The 17,197-nt window shown below is 42.3% G+C and overlaps 1 protein-coding gene across 2 annotated transcripts in view; it reads right to left on the bottom strand.

Annotated features, from left to right (window-relative positions):
• Positions 1 to 2,045, bottom strand: part of MITF (melanocyte inducing transcription factor) — a 213,959-nt gene extending 211,914 nt beyond the window's left edge. For both annotated transcript variants that reach the window (XM_032411743.1, XM_032411744.1), the window contains exon 1: positions 1,803 to 2,045. In XM_032411743.1, the coding sequence (XP_032267634.1) occupies positions 1,803 to 1,906 (104 nt within the window). In that variant the 5' untranslated portion in view covers positions 1,907 to 2,045. The remainder of the gene's footprint in view (positions 1 to 1,802) is intronic.
• Positions 2,046 to 17,197: the final 15,152 nt, after the last annotated feature.

Here is a 17,197-nt window from a genome sequence, read left to right as displayed (position 1 = left end):
TTTGCCGACTCTGAAAAAGAACAGGCCCAAATCCTTCAACATGAGTTTCATGGCACTCATTTGGGTTTTTCCAGATGGTATTTTCCTCACTCTCTCAAACTCATTTAATGTTATGTATCAGTTCCCATCAAAAATGTTCCAAACAGTCCGTTAATTCATTTCTTTCAGGACTACACACACACACACACACACACACACTCACTCAAACACTCACTCCCTCATTTCTGGCCATGTAAGCATTTGCTTATAGAAGCAAAAGCAGAGACTGCTCGGTAAAACACTGGTCCCTTCAGCCGAATGCACATAAAGCCCCAATGAGCATAACCAACAATACCCTTTACACAATATTACTCAAAGCCCCCAACCCCCAACACACACGATCTATGCTCACACACAAAACAGCCATTATGAAGAGAAACCATCAACTAAAGGCTGGGTTTAGGCATCTAACTGCATTTCCTTCCAATCCCCTTCAAGCATCTGCAAAGAGACTGCTTCAGCAGCCCAGTCAGTGGGTCTGCCTTTCCCAGATTTGTTTCCCCGACTTGGATTCAGAGTCTTGACACAGCTCTGAAGGAAACAAACCTGGTTCTGCTTGCCACCAGAGCAAATACCAGCCCCACGCACCCCAGAAACAAAGACTGTACCACTTCCGTCCTGAGTCAGTTGCCCTTCTCTTCAACCAGCCTGATTTCTGGACCCTCTCACCCTCTGCCAGCCAGGCCCAGATTCTACCCACTGCCAGGGCAGGCAGGAAGGTCTGAGATGGGTGCAGAAGCACTGCTGAACCTTCCAGGCGGGGCTTCATCTTCTTCCACAACTGAAAGTGGTGGACATAAAAACCCTTCTCTACTATCACAACCTCAAATGACCATCTCCCGCTTTGTAAACACTGGAAATGCCAGGGAGGGGCCACAGGACCAAGAAAGGAAGATACCCAACCCATTCCGATGGACTAGTGGAAATGGAGGTAGCATAGAAAGTGGGCACGCAACGTGGTGGGGCGCCAGAGCAGCGGGTGTCTTCACTTCTCTCCAAAAAGTTTTTGAAGTCCTCAGCGAATTAAACACGTGTCGCTGCCAAGCAGGTGTGCCCCAGTACCCTCCAGTTCCAAGGATTTTTCCCCTCCAGGGAAGGCCCGGATTTGAATGGAACTCTATTGCCCAGGGAGTTTAACCTGGACGAGAGACACGCCCACCCGCGGCCCCTGACCGGCCCGCGCGCTGGTGCCGCGGTCTGCAAGGTGAGAGGCGGGCTCGGGGAAGCATCACCTGCAGGCGGCCAGGGGCGGGCTTTCCCAGAGGAGTCCGACTCCTAGGAGGCGACAACAGACGAACTAATTGCTTCCCTCAGCGTCGCGCCTCAATCCACCCCAAGCACTACCTCTCCGAGTCCTCAACCCGCTAGGATCTCCAGAAAAGGGGTTCACGAGAAACTCTTTTTTCCTCCTTCCCACCCGGGCAGCGTCCGGGACCCGGGCTCCTCCTCCCCCACCTGCGCGCCAGGTCGCTCCCCAGCCCCCACCCGGTCTCAGCAGCTGGTATCCCCAGCCGAGGGACCCCTCACCTGGGCCGGTCTTCCCGGGCTGCCCGCGGCGCCCCCGAGGCGCACTTGGGCGGAGCCCCCCAGGGGCGTACCGGCCCGGCAGGCGCGGCCCCCAACTGCGGGGGGCAGTTCGCCCTCTGCCCCCGGGCAAGGACACGGGGTCCTTGTCCCAGAGCCCGGGCGACCGGCTTTCCCCGCCCCAGGGTGTGGGGCCCCCCAGCCGCCCGCAACGCCTTCCTCCAGCTGTCACCACTCACCTGCTCTTCAGAGGTTGACTTTTGAGTTCGTAATAGGTTTTGGGCTCTTCGTGAAACTCCTCCCCGACTTCGAAATCCGGCACGATCCCCGATTCCGACTGCATGGCTCCTGCTTCCGTCCTTCCACTGCTCGAAAGTGAGAACAGAGCCCGGGGGCGGAGGGAAGGTGGCGGGGCCTGGGTCCCCCGAGCGGTGCGCCCCCGCGCAGTGCCCAGCTCAGCGCGCTCGCCCGCTCGCTGCCGCCCGCCCCGGCGCGGCGAGTTTACACTCGCACCCGGGCGGGAGGGGCGGGCGGCCGCGCGCTGCCTGGGATCTGTAGTTCGGCCCGGACGGGGCGTTCCCGGCTCGCCAGGGAAACCGCTCCCGCGAAAACTACAACTCCCAGAAGGCCAGGCGGGGACTGAAGCAACGTGGTGGACACCGCTATTGCAACTCCTGTTTGGATTCATTGTCAATGTCAGCAGCTCCTCTCCCTCTTCTCTCCCCGCTTGCTTCAAGGGTACAGACTCGGCTATTTAATATTAATAAGAGTGGACTCAGCCTTGCTCTCCTACCGTCACCCCTACTCCCAGCTCAGACATTTGCGAGAGCACGCCAACTCCTTAATAAAATAAAATATATATATTTTTTAATCGTGAAAGGTTTTGGCACTAGAAAGTTTTAGCCTTCAAGCCTATCTTAAAATAAAAGGACTTCCTATCAGCCTGTATGCTTCCCAGCGCTTCTGCGACATATCAACTTGTCCTCGGACTGGAATGGAGTGGAGGAATTTGCCTTCACTTTATAATTAAAACATTATTGTAAAAATTGTTCTTGTGCGTTCCTTTTCTATAACTCAGTCTGGGCTTTTACAATACTATTCATCCAGCTGAGTGGCTCTTTTCCCTTTATCCGGTTAGCCACTTTTAATCTAAAGCAGCACTTGAAAGTTTCGGTTAATTTTAAAAGGCACAAAGTTACAAAACAACGTCGTCACTGTCTGCCTTTAATTTCTCAGTTGGCTGGGAGTTCAAACGAGATTTTCCTAACAATTCAGGAGTGAATTTGGGGGTGAATAAATTGTACAGGTGTCATCCTCCCGCCTGAACTTCCCGGCACCCATTTAGGTAACAGAATAACAGGCTCAGTTATGGCTCATTTGTATTTCCAGACCTTCCCTCTGATTAGTTCCAGTAGAATGTGTTCCTTCTTTTAAAAGTGTCTTGAGGCATCAGAGAGGCAGTAGAGTGTTAGAGGGTGGTGTTTAAAGTTATGAGACTCAGAGTTGAAATCCCAAAATCTTTGTCTAAAGCACTGTGTAATCTTGGGCATGTCACTGATTCCTAGAAGCTTCAATTTCTTCATCTGTAACAAAGGAGACTGGCAAACCTGTCTTAGAAGATGTTGCAAGGTCAAATGCAAGGGAAAGTGGTTTGTAGTCTATAAAAAACACGGCTCAATGGTCATTCTTTCATCTATTGTATCTTGAAAATATTCCTCTCAGACTAACACTTCATCTGTGAGTTTGTCCTTCCAGAAGTAGTAAACTAAATGATCATCCTTGGATAAAATTCTAAGGAGGCTGGACTAATGATTGGGCATCTCCCAGATTCCGTTGACCACTTAAAGGTTATCAAGAACTTTATGTTAGAACTGCAGTGTATAACCTCTTTAGAACTGTAATGAAACAGTCCATTATGTCACTCATCAAATAGTGACCTACTAGACCTAAGGAACCAAACCTGAAGAGGAAAAAAACTGTTGAGAAAGCTAAAAGCCCTGAATTTACCTCCAACAAAGTGCACCTTCCAGAGAGATCTGTAGTGTATGGAGCTCTGAGCTGAGGTTGCCCTGAGGTACACACAGATAACTGCTATTTTTCCCCTACACCTTTTCTTCTGGTCTCATCCTACTCTGGGTTAGAGAAATGTTCTCTTCTATCACATGTGACAGAATTATTGATTAGAGTGCCATCTGCAACCCAATGGGAGTGGGTATGTGACTTAATCCTGGCCAATAAATGGCCCCTTTTCCTTAGCAACAGTGACTCTTTTAGAGATGTACAGAGGACACTAAGATGACTAAAAGTTCTCCTTTGAACTTTTCTGTAGGGCAACCAGGAAAGACTGATTTGTGGAAGTATGATGCTCCAAGGAAGACAACGTAGAGCTAATTATTTATGGCCACATAGGGATGCTGACCAAAACTGAGATAACAAGATAAGATCAACAATCAGAGAAACAGATATCCTTAGATTTTCCAGAGATATGAACCAAAAATTATTTTCTTTTTGCTGGTACTATTATGGTTTAGATTTTTGTCACTTGCAACAAAAAGAGTTTGAGTAATCAGTCACCCTAAAAACTTTTCATTCCTTTAAATAGATACTTCCCTATGGATAGCCATACCATTAATCCACATAACAGAAAGTTGACCACCTGATAGATAGCACTGTAATCCCTCTTCATTAATGAATTAAACCCTAGGAATAGATACCCCTTCTTTAAAAAGGTGATAAAAGTCAGTATCTTCATACATTTCAACCAAGGATTGTGTCTATTGAAAATACAAAAGAAAAAATACAAAAGATTATAATTATTGTCACACTTACCTATATTTTAATACTTTACTCTTTTGCACATGCATGTCACATGCACCTCTCATTTTTTAAAAGATTTTATTTATTTATTTGACAGAAAGAGAGAGAGAGAGCACAAGCAGGGGGAGCAGGACGGAGCCACTCAGGTGCGCCCCATGCACCTTTCATTTGAGCTCATAAGAATCCAGCAATAATAGGGATGCCTGGTGTCTCAGTGGGTTAAGTGTCTGCCTTTGGCTCAGGTCACGATCCCAGGGTCCTAGGATTGAGCCCCACATAGAGCTCCCTGCTCAGCAGGGAGTCTGCTTCTCGCTCTCACTCTCCCTCTGTGCTCTCTCTTTCTCAAATAAATAAAGAATTAAAAAAAAAAAAAGAATCCAGCAAGAATAGATGGGCAAAGGAACCTGCTTCTCCCTCTCCCTCTGTCGCTCCCCCTGCTTGTGTGCTCTCTCGCTCGCACGCTCTCTCTCTCTCAAATAAATAAATAAATAAATCTTAAAAAAAAAAATAGACAGGCAAGGGTCTTCACTTTAATATGCATTGAACACACACTAGTTATAGACAGAGCCCTGTGTTAAGTACCCAGACTGCAAGAATGTATTTGACCTCCTCTCTGCCCTCAAGAGACTCATAGTCCAGGAGCTGAGTCAAGGTTTGTAACCCAGGGAGAAACCATACATAAGGCAGCAAGTACTAAGCAGCAGACAATTGGTGTATGATTTGTACTTTCATGTCCATTTAGCTCAACAACAATGTATGGAGCTCCTACTCTATATAAGCCACATTATGTGCTAGATATGGGAAAAATAGCAGTTTTGAGCCATGTATGGTCCCGGCACTCAGGGCATACTCCCTGCCTTTTTAGGAATAGGAGTGAAAATGATTTGATGGATAAATAAATAGATAGGTAAATATTACAAGTGTCTGAGAAAGGAGCCACCACTAACGGCAGGGATGGAGATAAAGTGAAGAATTCTTGGAGGAGCTGTGACTAAGCTAAATCTAAAAAAATAAAGAAAAATGAAAAAAAGAAAGGAAAAATCTACGACATAAAACATGAAAACTGAATCTAATCAAGCCCCTAGATCTAACCACTAATTTACAGGAAAAAAAAAGAGAGGAACATGTTAATAATGCCATGAGGATGCAATCAGACAAACCCAGAAATTGAGAAATTCTACAAGACATTGAGAAATTCTTCAACAAATAAATAGCATGAAATAAACAGGAAAGAGGAACTGCTATAGATTTTTAAAGACATAAGAGACTTTCATTTATGTGAATTATATCTAAATTTTAAAAATAAATTGGAAAAAGAGACATATCACTCAAATACATTGTGCAGACTTTATCTGGAGCCTGATTTGAACAAACCAATTGTCAAAATTCATTTCAGAGAACACTAGGAGAGTATGAACATGGACTGGAATTGGATGTTAAAAAATTATTGGTAATTTTATTAGGTGTGATAGTGACATTGTGCTTATTTTTGAAGTTCTTATCTGATAAAGATACATATAAAGTATTTATGGGTGAGATGATATGATGTCTGGGCATTGCCATAAAATACTCCATCTCCTCTCCTTCTATCCCCCATAAAGTGGGGAAAGGAAAGATGAAACATGAATAAGACGTTGAAACATGGTAATGTGCTATGGAAGTTTACTATACTACTCTCTACTTTTGTGTACATTTGAAAATTTCCATGATAAATATTAAACAAAAGAGAGAGAGAAAAAGAGGGAACTGTCAGAATGATTTTTTAAATGGGGTAGAATTTCTGATAAAATTAGGTAAAAAGGCATATCATTCAAAAAGAGAAAATGGACATAGGAAGGTGTGGAAGCAAGGTTGCTCATGGTATGTTTGCAGGAAACAGCCAAGAGCAACTGGGTATGGTTAATTTCAGCAGAAAGCAATTTCTTGAAAGTGGAGTGAGGAGCTCCAGACCCTCTAGAAGGGCTGCAGGACCTGGCACAGAAGCTGTGCAACCAGGAACAAGTCTAAAATCTATGCCATAGAACCAGGCTACTGAAGTCACCACCACCACCACCTCCGTGTCATGCGCTAACCATCACAGCTTGGGCCTTTGACACTGAACATGGCATGCTGTTGACATGCTGCCTCTGGGACCTGGATAGAGCCACAACTGCCCACCGCCAAAATGGATTAGGCTGAGTCCCGGCTGCTTCACCTATTATTTGTCCCATCCAAGGTCAAGACTTGATGCAATTGGCAGATCTAGGTTTTGTGTCCAAGCTCTGACTGCAAGGATACTTACCCAAAGCCATTTCCGTACCCTCTCTCCCTCACTACTTTAGAGACTTAAAGTAAAAAAAAGATTTTGCAGTCTCTCTGGGAGCAATAAATTCAGTTATGTAGACAGAAACACATAAAGCTACCCCCTCCACCCCTTTTAATTTGTGTTTCTCTTATTTGAAGCATTTTCTAATAAGCACAGGATTGAATAGTAATGAGACTGTACAGTTACTTCCAAAGAAGGTGAGACAGGCCCAGATGAAGAACAATGTAGATGAAAGAAAAATGCTAAGGAAAAGGATGATGGGGAAGGGGGAACAAGGTGGTCAACAGGTAAGTCTTCGGCACCACCCTTCCAGTGTATGTTCTTCTACCTGTGCCGAGGCAATGGGATGTGCGCCCAGACATGGGCCTGCTCCAAGAAAACAATCTAAGCTACACAAAATTCAGACATGAAACGTATCAAGTGGGAAGATAATTTTCAAGGCATAAGTCTGCTTAGTGGCTTTGTAGGGTTAACTTTGTGGATAGTGGATTTCTTTGAGAATCTGATGAAAGCTGTAGACCTTCTCACCAGAAAAGAGAGCATGCTCAAATATCATTGCAACTTCAGAGGTACCATGGACCACCCTATGGTCATTTATTGTTCCTCAGGAGTCTGTGGATCCTGGTCTTCTATATATATTGTTCTTACAAGTGCTGTTTAATGAGCCATTGAACAGGGGCCACGGGAGAGAGAAGACCAGGAGAGGAAAGGGGTGTGCCCTTCTCAAAGTGTTGTCCATGAACCATGTCCATCAGAATTACTTGGGGTGCCAATTACAATGCAGATTTCCAAGCCCAGAAGCAGAATGAGTAAATCACGATCTTGAAGGAGTGGGGATTGAGAATCTACATTTTTAGCAGGCTCCCCACCTAGTTTTTATGCACCTGAAAATTTTAGAACCACTACTTTAGGAGATATCATAAAGCCAGGATGAAAGAAAGCACAATAAAAATGAGGCTAGAAAAAAAGATAATGATAAATAATAATACTTATAATGAATAAAAAAATAATTAATATTCCAATGCAAAATTTGTGGAACTTGGATGTAAATATAAATGGCAACATAAATGGATTAAGAAAGAGCTGGCTGGGATCCAGAGGGTGATTTAAATGACTTCAGGAATAGAAATCTGATAGGTCTCAAGAAAAGCTGATTGCAACGGAGCAATTGAAGAGTCACCAGGGTTATGAGCTGAGCAGCAGGTTTGGAGATAGAACTACCTTGTTAAAAGCTGTTAAAGAAAAAGTTATTCTGACACTTAATGAAGAACACTAAGGCCAAGTTTATTCAGGGGGACTATTGTGATATGTATAGGGACCACTGCAATGGGGCTTTGCTCTAGAATAGAGAGATTGGACTCAACTCCGAATACAATTAGGAAAAGTTGGGGATTTATAAACAAGAAGCAGAATGTGGGTGGGGAGGGCATGGAAGGTGGTCGGTGGGTAGAAAATTATTAAATGACTAGCGTAATTCTTTGCTCAAGTGACCTAACAGGATTCTTTAAGAAAGATTTTATTTATTTATTTATTTGAGAAAGAGAGCAGGAGGAAAGGGTGGGGGAAGGGGCAGAGAGAGAGGGAGAAGCAGACTCCCCGCTGAGCAGGGAGCCCTAAACATGGCTCAGTCCCAGGACCCTGAGATCATGACCTGAGCTGAAGGCAAACTCTTGGCTGACTGAGCCATCTAGGCGTCCCATAACAGGATTCTTGCTGAAGGCAGATAAGGGGGCTGGTGGGAAATGAGGAAGGTGATCAGATCAGGTGATCAAGGATGTGGAGGATAGCTAAACCATCTTGACAGGATTTTTGTTAAAATCAGTCAATGTAAATGGAAGCCCAAAAGTCAAGGCCTATTTAGGAAGAGGATTCAGAGAAGATTAAAATTTTGTCCAGAGGCTCAAAGCAAAGAAGTGCCTTTTGTAGCCAGGCCAATGGCAGCAGATGGCTGTCAGCCTACAGCTACAGAAGCAGTGGTAGAAGAGTGATTAGACCCCGGTGTGAACTTTGTGACTCCAAACCCAATGCAGAAAAATCAATAAAAGTCATACCTTTCATTCCCATTCCAAGGTATCTGAGGTCACATGAATTAGAATCAGAAGTACAACACAAAATGTTCCATGAGATAATGCAGTAAAAGATGGAATATATACTCCAGAATTGGCATTCCTGATTTCTGTCTTCCCCTAAACAGCTACCAAAGTAGCCAGAAGTTACTGGCTTTTGTGTAAAATATTTTTTAAAAATTTGTCTTATTATAAAGTAAAAACATTTATTATTTAAAAATCACGGGACGCCTGGGTGGCTCAGTCAGTTAAGCATCTGCCTTCGGCTCAGGTCATGATCCCAGGGTCCTAGGATAGAGTCCCGCATCAGTCCCCTTGCTCAGATGGGAGCCTGCTTCTCCCTCTACCTGCAGCTCCCTCTGCTTGTGCTCTCTCTCTGAAAAATAAATAAATAAAATCTTTTTAAAAAACTAAAATAAATAATAAAAAAATAAAAATCACAAAATGCGGATAAGTAAAAGAAAAAAATTAAACATCCATAATACCACTATCCAGTGATATCCATACCTAGGTACATGTTGCTCAATATTCAATATATTCATTATGCATGTATATATGTATGCATAGTCTCAATAAATAGTCACAAGGTCATACTGAATATACCACTTTGTCACACTTTTCCATTTCACGTATCATGAGTAGTTTCCTTATTTACAACCTCATTTTAATGTTTCTAAAATATACTTTCCATTTTATATATTTATTAAAATTTATTTTTCTAATTTCTGCATTGTTGGACCTTTTGATTGTTTTCAATTTTTCACTATTATAGAAAAAGATCACTTCACTTCTATCTTAGTCACTAAATCTTTGTCTGGAGGTTGAATTGCCAGACCAAAAAGGACACATGGTTTCGAAATTTTGCCAAGAGAGATCATTCTAGAACACAAATCTCATCTTGTCTTTTCCCTATTTTAAGCCCTTTTAGAATCCCCACTGTTACCTAATAAAGACTGGGCTCTTTAATATCGGATACCCAGCTCTCCATGCCCTGGATTCTCCCGCCCCTCTCTTTTGATACTTCCAGGAAGTATGGATCACTCCCTGACTTCCATACTAAGTACCTGCAGTAACCCCAAACTGCTTGAAGCTCCTGGAACATGTCACATTGTTTCTCTCTGTCTGGAGTGCCCTTCTCTTTCTCTTTTGCCCCACACACTTCTTTAACCTTTAAGAAAGAGCTCAGGTGTTACCTTCATCGGGAAGTCTTGCTCTACTCTGTCAACCTTCACCAGGTCCCCAGATTGATTTAGGGGCCCCACGCCTGTTTCCTAAATACACTATGTGCAATATACTGCATTATATTTATTTGTTTAGCTTTCTATACAAATCCACCCCCATACCCCACTGCCACCACCACCACGCACAGAAACCCAACATACCCCTACCCTTGCCCAGACTGTGAGCCCCTTGAGGGCTGGGACCATGCCCACAATAGATACTCAATAGCTGTCTGCTGAATAAACAAATGGATTAGCCATCGAGTAAAAGAAAGTACGTTTTCTAGCAAATTTACATTGTTCCTTTTTGTAATGATAGCGATGACAATGCAAATAAAAATGGGATTTTAACTTTGTTTTCCACAGTGTCCATTTGTACATCAGGCAAATATTGATTGAATGAAATAACTTACCATCACTAGGGCTCTCTCCTAGTCTAAATTGATTTATCACGGTAGAATTTAGCCTGTGTCCCAGAGGTATTGCTGATAAGGAGGCTGAGATCTCTTCATTAGAACAACAAGCGGACACGTTCAGACTTGCTGATGGGTGATTTGGAGAAATATCATGCTGAAAAACAACTGAATGAGTCATATTTTGCACTTATTAAAGGAACTAAAATCAGAAACCGAAATAAACCAAGATGCATGCACATTTCCTGTCATGAAGGTTACAAGGGTAAGCCTCAAGGGTTTTGATGTCCCCATCCATGTTAACCCAAAAACTTGTCAGAAAGTTTGAAAAAACAAGGACTAATTTATCAGGTTACAGAAGAAAATACATTCATCTTTGTTTCCCCCTAAAATCCAGTAGGAGCCAGGGTTCAACAGTACTGCTGTTGAATTGATTTGCACAAGTAAGATGTTAAAATATCAAGCCTCAGGGGTCAAAAGTCAAGTAATTGGAAAAACAGAAAACTTCCAGCCTGTCTCAGGGCAAGTGAAGAAAGGGAGATCCCCAGGGACTTCCTCTTAGAGATGAATTAGAGTGGCTATCAGGGGACAGTCACAGGACTGCACAAGAATTAATATTTGTAGGACACGTAGACCATAAGCCCATGCTTGCCACATGATATGCTCCATACAAGATGTTAGCAAAATAAATAAAATCAATTACTTTATGTCTTTATTCATCTAGAACACATATGTTTATTTTTATTTTCTTCTCACTCATTTTTTTTTTTTTTTTTTTTTAAAGATTTTATTTATTTATTTGAGACAGAGAGAATGAGAGAGAGAGAGCACATGAGAGGGGGGAGGGTCAGAGGGAGAAGCAGGCTCCCCGCCGAGCAGGGAGCCCGATGCGGGACTCGATCCAGGGACTCCAGGATCATGACCTGAGCCGAAGGCAGTCGCCCAACCAACTGAGCCACCCAGGCACCCTCTTCTCACTCATTTTTTTAATATTGAAGTCTAGTTGACAGGATTCACTCTGGGTCAGTCCCTTACTGGGAAAGACTGGTTGACTGATCCAGCTAAGGGTTTCCAAAGTTCGTTCAATCTAGGCAAAAATAAAGAGAGTGAAAATGTACACCAGTAGTCAGACCTTTTCCGCATCAGAAACGCACATTGACTGGCTTCAAACCCTGGCTGTACCACTTATTGCCTGTGTGACGTTGGGCAAGATACCAAAATCACCCTAATTCTCAGTTTCCTTATTTATGAAAAGGGGATACTAGAAGCAAATTAGTTGTTGTGAGGATTAAACAAGGAAATCAGTATAAAGCACTTTGCATTTTATTTTCTGGAACTCAAAAGAACTGTTGGCTAATTGTATATTATTAGTGGTGTTAATTGTTGCTGTTGTTGCTACTCTTCTTTTAACCATACTTTCAATTAGCCTTTAGGAATCCATTGATCTATATTTGAGACCTAAAAGACAAAAGAACACTTTTGTTTCTTTTTTTTTTTTTAAGATTTTATTTGTTTGAGAGAGAGAGAGAGTAAGAGTAGAGGAGAGGGGCCAAAGGACAAGCAAACTCCCCACTGAGCACAGAGCCTGACCAGACCTGGGGCTCAATTCCAGGACCCTGAGATCATGACGTGAGCTGAAGGCAGAAGCTTAACCGACTAAGCCACCTAGGCGCCCCACATTTTCTGTTTCTCATGTCAATTCTCCTTTGGTTTAATTTTTTTAAAGAGCATTTTCTTGCCATTATGAAACATATTACACTTTGGAAAAGTGCATAAAACATAAATGTACTCTTTTACCAATGATCCTTATTCACACACAACTTCTTCTTTGATGGTAATCATTGCCTCTTTTCTCCTATAATTTTAACACCTAAGCATGTCCCCTAAGCAATATAGATATTTTCTGCCTATTTTGGACTTCAGATAAATGAAATTATGGTCGCTAGCTTCCAAGACGGCCCCCAGTGATGCCGGTCTCCTGATGGTCTCTTCCTACGTTGAATCAGGGCTGGTCTGTGTAACTAACTTCTAAGCCTGTCGTAAAAGTTTACTGTGGTTTCTGCCTAGTTATCTCAGATTGTTCACTCTGAGGGGAGCATGAGGAGATTCAAGTGGTCCTTTGAAGAGGCCCTCGGGGACAAGAACTGAGGCCTCCCACCAGCAGCCAGCACCAACTTGCCAACCTTGTGATTGAGCCACCTCAGAAGTGGATCCCCAGCCCAAGTCAAGCCTTCACATGACTGTACCCCAAAAAGGCATTTGACTGCAACCTCAACCTCAAGAGCAACCCTGAGGCAGAATTACTCTGAACCACTCCCAAATATCTGACCCACAGAAACCATGAGCAATAATAAATTATTCCTGTTGTATTAAACCAAGAAGCTTTGGAGTAATTTGTTATACAGCAATAGATAACCAGAGATTATACTGTATGATTTCTTTTGTATTTTGATTCTTTTACTCAACATTTTTTAAAGATTCATCCATGATACTGAATGTAGTTTATTTGTTTTCATTATGGTACAGAATTCCATTGTATGGTTGTGTTTTGATTTGATTTTCATGAACATTTCTGTCTGGGGGGGAAATTCTGAACCTCTAGAGCCAGAGGAAGGGTACTTTTTGATGTGGGGATGGATCTCTGCAGATTCAGGAGAGAGGGAGAAACAGCACTTGACACCATTGAGGTCAAACTTCTTAGACTGATCCATACTTCTCTTCACTGTCAAAAAAGTCAGTTGAGGAGTGCCTGAGTGGCTCAGTCGGTTAAGCATCTGCCTTTGGCTCAGGTCATGATCCCAGGGTCCTAGGATGGAGCCCCACATAGGGCCCCTTGCTCAGCGGGGAGCCTGCTTCTCCCTCTGCCTGCAGCTCCCTCTGCTTGTACTCTCTCTCTCTCAAATAAATAAATATAATCTTAAAAAAAATTTTTTTAAATAATAGAAAAAGAATATTCACTGGCTCCATCCACCTTCGGTGAAGAGGTGTTTGTTCAAAAAAAAAAAAAAGTCAGTTGGCATCCTGAGTGACAACCTTAGTATCCCTCATATTGCCTCAGGTAGTCACGGGACCTCTCTGCTTTTCAAATAAACATGAGAAAAGAGGATGAGGTGGAGACATGCACTCTCCTGGGATGTATTTTCCTCTGACCGGCAATTAAACCAAAGCAAATATGCTGGCTGCAGCAGACTCAGAAAGTCATGTTTTCTTAACATTGAAGCTGTTTGGTCAAGCAGGAATCCCGAGCACTTCCAATCCACAGCCAGCAGGACAGCTCAGCTGCTCGCCCTCTGCCACTGTTTCAGTAGGACTCACAGATTAGCTAAGAAATGGGGATGGCATGACAGGTACCTGATGAAAAACTAAGACTAAGAATTACATTTCCCAAAATCTGTACTACAGAAACACTCGCACAAAGGTGCAAAGGTGTATACACAAGAATTTTCGTTGCAATATTTTTCATTACATTGGAAAACTGGACTCAGGGGCTGTAGATAAGTTATGTCGTATCCTCACAGTTGAATCCTATGTAAGCATTAAAAAGTGTTAAAAAACAATGAGACTGAGTTCAATGAGCAGACATAGAAAGATGCACAAAATAAATCTTATATGGGAAAGAGAAGCACATTGCAAACCATATATGTCAGTTCTATTTTCATTTAAGAAACAAACTCTGTGTGTGAGTGTGTAATGTTGTGTGTAATGTTGTACATAGATTAAATCATTAACAGCTGTGACAGGGGCTAAGGAATTACAAAGAAATTTCACTTTCAAAATCACATATTCTTGTAATGTTTTATTTTGTAATAACATATACATACTGCTTTTGAAAGCGAGGAGAGAAACAGTAAATTTTTAATATGCGATTTGCGTCAATTAATAAGAACAGCAAAGATTATGATGAGAAAGAGTGATAAATTACAGATTTAACCTTTTGGATTCTCTTTAGTCCCTGATCTAGAACCTTCTTTTATCTATTCTTCCCAATGGGAAGTAGCTCAGTTGGTTAAGTGTCTGACTGTTGATTTCAGCTCAGGTCATGATCTCAGAGTTGTGAGACTGAGCCCCACGTCAGGCTCCGTGGTGGGCGTGGAGCCTGCTTGAGATTCTCTCTCTCCCTCTCCTTCTGCCCCTCTCCCCACCCCACAGTGAGCTCTCTCCCTCTCTCTAAAAAAAAAAAGAAAGGAAGGAAGGAAGGAAGGAAGGAAGGAAGGAAAGAAGGAAGAAAGGAATTGGAAGGAAGGGAGAAAAGAAAGAAAGAAAGGAAGGAAGGAAGGGAGGGAGGTAGGAAGGAAGGAAGGAAGGAAGCCACACAGCACAAAAAGGCTGAGCCGTAAGTGACTAAAGCATGTATTTCCTTTATCACACCTTACTAACTTTAAAATTTCACAAATAATTTGTGTTCATTTTAGAAGGATAGGAAAATACCACAGCAAACAAAAAGAAAAGAAAAAAAATTATTTGTCATTATTCCACCAGAAAGAAATCCTTTTAGTATGTTCCTTACAACTGTCCAAATTCATTTCTAAAGCTATTAGACACAGACACACACGTACATACAAGCACGCACACATACACACACAATTTTCTTTTCAAAGTAACGGATAATACTCTGCATTGTTTTGCAACCCATTTTTCTTTACATATGTTTTAAACAACCTTTCATATTAAAACCATACTCATATCATAATGATTAAACCTACACAGTGTTCCATTACATCAAAAGTATATTAAAATAGTTATGAAACACCTCTGGATTTGTATGTAAACTTATACTGGGTTTGCAAATATCCAAAACATCTAGGTTGCATGCAAAATATATATGCATTTTTCTGGAAAGAGAGCCCGTATCTCTGTTCAGATTCTCTGAAGATTCCATAGTTAAGGAAGAAGAAAAAAAGAGTTGAGTCACTGGCTGATACCCCTGCGGAAGAGATGGCGTGACTTATCTAACCAACTTCTTCTCCATTATTTTGTTTGTTTCCAGCTTTCACTATCATGAACAGTGCCACAAGTAAATTTAGGAATTTTCAATTTTGCTGGTCAGGAAAACAAGAAAGGCACAAAATACCGTGATATCTTTGAGACTCCGTATGTTGAAAAACAGGTGTAGGTGCTGCAGTTCAATCATCCACCCAGAAGACATTTTCTTAGTCATCAAAGAAGAGGTCAGAAATGCCAAGACACTGAAACCCCACCAGATCAATTAAGTAAAGCCTAGCATTGGCTGCCAAACCCAAGACATTCATAGGCAAAAGACAACAGAAAATTGGGACAATTCATAATAGAAAGTAAGAAAAATAGGGACACAGCGAGGAAAAAGGAAGAGATTCATGCAGTGAACATCTGTTTTTGATTGTGTCTGCCTTCCTTCCTTCTTTACTTCTTCTCCTTAAGAGTACCTCCCTTTGCCCTTGGGTATCTGCCCAACCTCCATCACAGGTGCTTTCCTTAGAACTGTCAATCAACAGTACCCAGCTCCCTCTGGTCAGAGGAGTGAACTGCTAGAACAATAAGCTTCTCTCTCCCAGAAAGCTGAGTCTTCCACATAGAAACCCTAGGAGGGAAGGCTGTTGGAGCTGAGTAATCCAATGGCAGAAACCTTTGAAACCAGCCCATGAGTTCCTGCTACAGAGATCCCCCAAGAACCCCTGGTTTCTGCCTCTCCCCAGACATGATTTTTTTCAACTCTTCCTCCTAGTCTCTGAGCTATACAATACTCTTCCAATTGATTCTTTCTTCTTGCTTTAGTTAGTGAAAGTCAGTGTCTGCTGTTTATAGCAACAATACCACAAATCCTAATATAGTTAGAATTAGACCCATAGGTCCAGTGAGAACGCACGGCTCACCACTCGATTTCTGTTGTTGAAAAAAAGACAAAAACATACAGAATCAGTAATGTCAAGATATTTGGCTAAGGTCTCACAACTGTTAGTGGTAGGGGCAGGACCATGCACAGATCTTTCCTTAGGTTGCATGCAAAATATGTATGCAGTATGTATATGTATATGTTGTACACGTATATGTTGTAACCAAATAAAACATTACAACCTCGGTGTTCAACAAATGATCCTTCTTAATGTTTTGTAGTAGTAGTGGTAGTTGTTATTTCCTGATTTATTTATTTATTTTTAAATTTAATTTTATTTTATTGTGTTATGTTAGTCACCATACAACACATCATTAGTTTTTGATGTAGTGATCCATGATTCATTGTTTTCGTAGAACACCCAGTGGTCCATGCAGTACGTGCCCTCCTTAATACCCACCACCAGGCTAACCCATCCCCCCACCCCCCTCCCCTCTAAAACCCTCAGTTTGTTTCTCGGAGTCCATAGTCTCTAATGGTTCATCTCCCCCTCCGATGTCCCCCCCTTCGTTTTTCCCTTCCTTCTCCTAATGTCCTCCATGCTATTCCTTATGTTCCACAAATAAGTGAAACCATATGATAATTGACTTTCTCTGCTTGACTTATTTCACTTAGGATAATCTCCTCCAGTCCCATCCATGTTGATGTAAAAGTTGGATATTCATCCCTTCTGATGGCTGAGTAGTATTCCACTGTATATATGGACCACATCTTCTTTATCCATTCATCTGTTGAAGGGCATCTCAGCTCTTTCCACAGTTTGGCTATTGTGGAGATTACTGCTATGAACACTGGGGTGCATATGGCCCTTCTTTTCACTACATCTGTGTCTTTGGGGTAAATACCCAGAAGTGCAATTGCTGGGTCATAGGGTAGCTCTATTTTTAATTTTTTGAGGCACCTCCACACTGTTTTCCAAAGTGGCTGCACCAACTTGCATTCCC

This window comes from Phoca vitulina, unplaced genomic scaffold (genome assembly GCF_004348235.1).
Source record: "Phoca vitulina isolate PV1807 unplaced genomic scaffold, GSC_HSeal_1.0 scaffold13, whole genome shotgun sequence".
Taxonomy (NCBI): Eukaryota; Metazoa; Chordata; class Mammalia; order Carnivora; family Phocidae; genus Phoca; species Phoca vitulina.
Note: the sequence above shows the minus strand (reverse complement) of the source record. Positions and strands in the feature narration are given on the sequence as shown.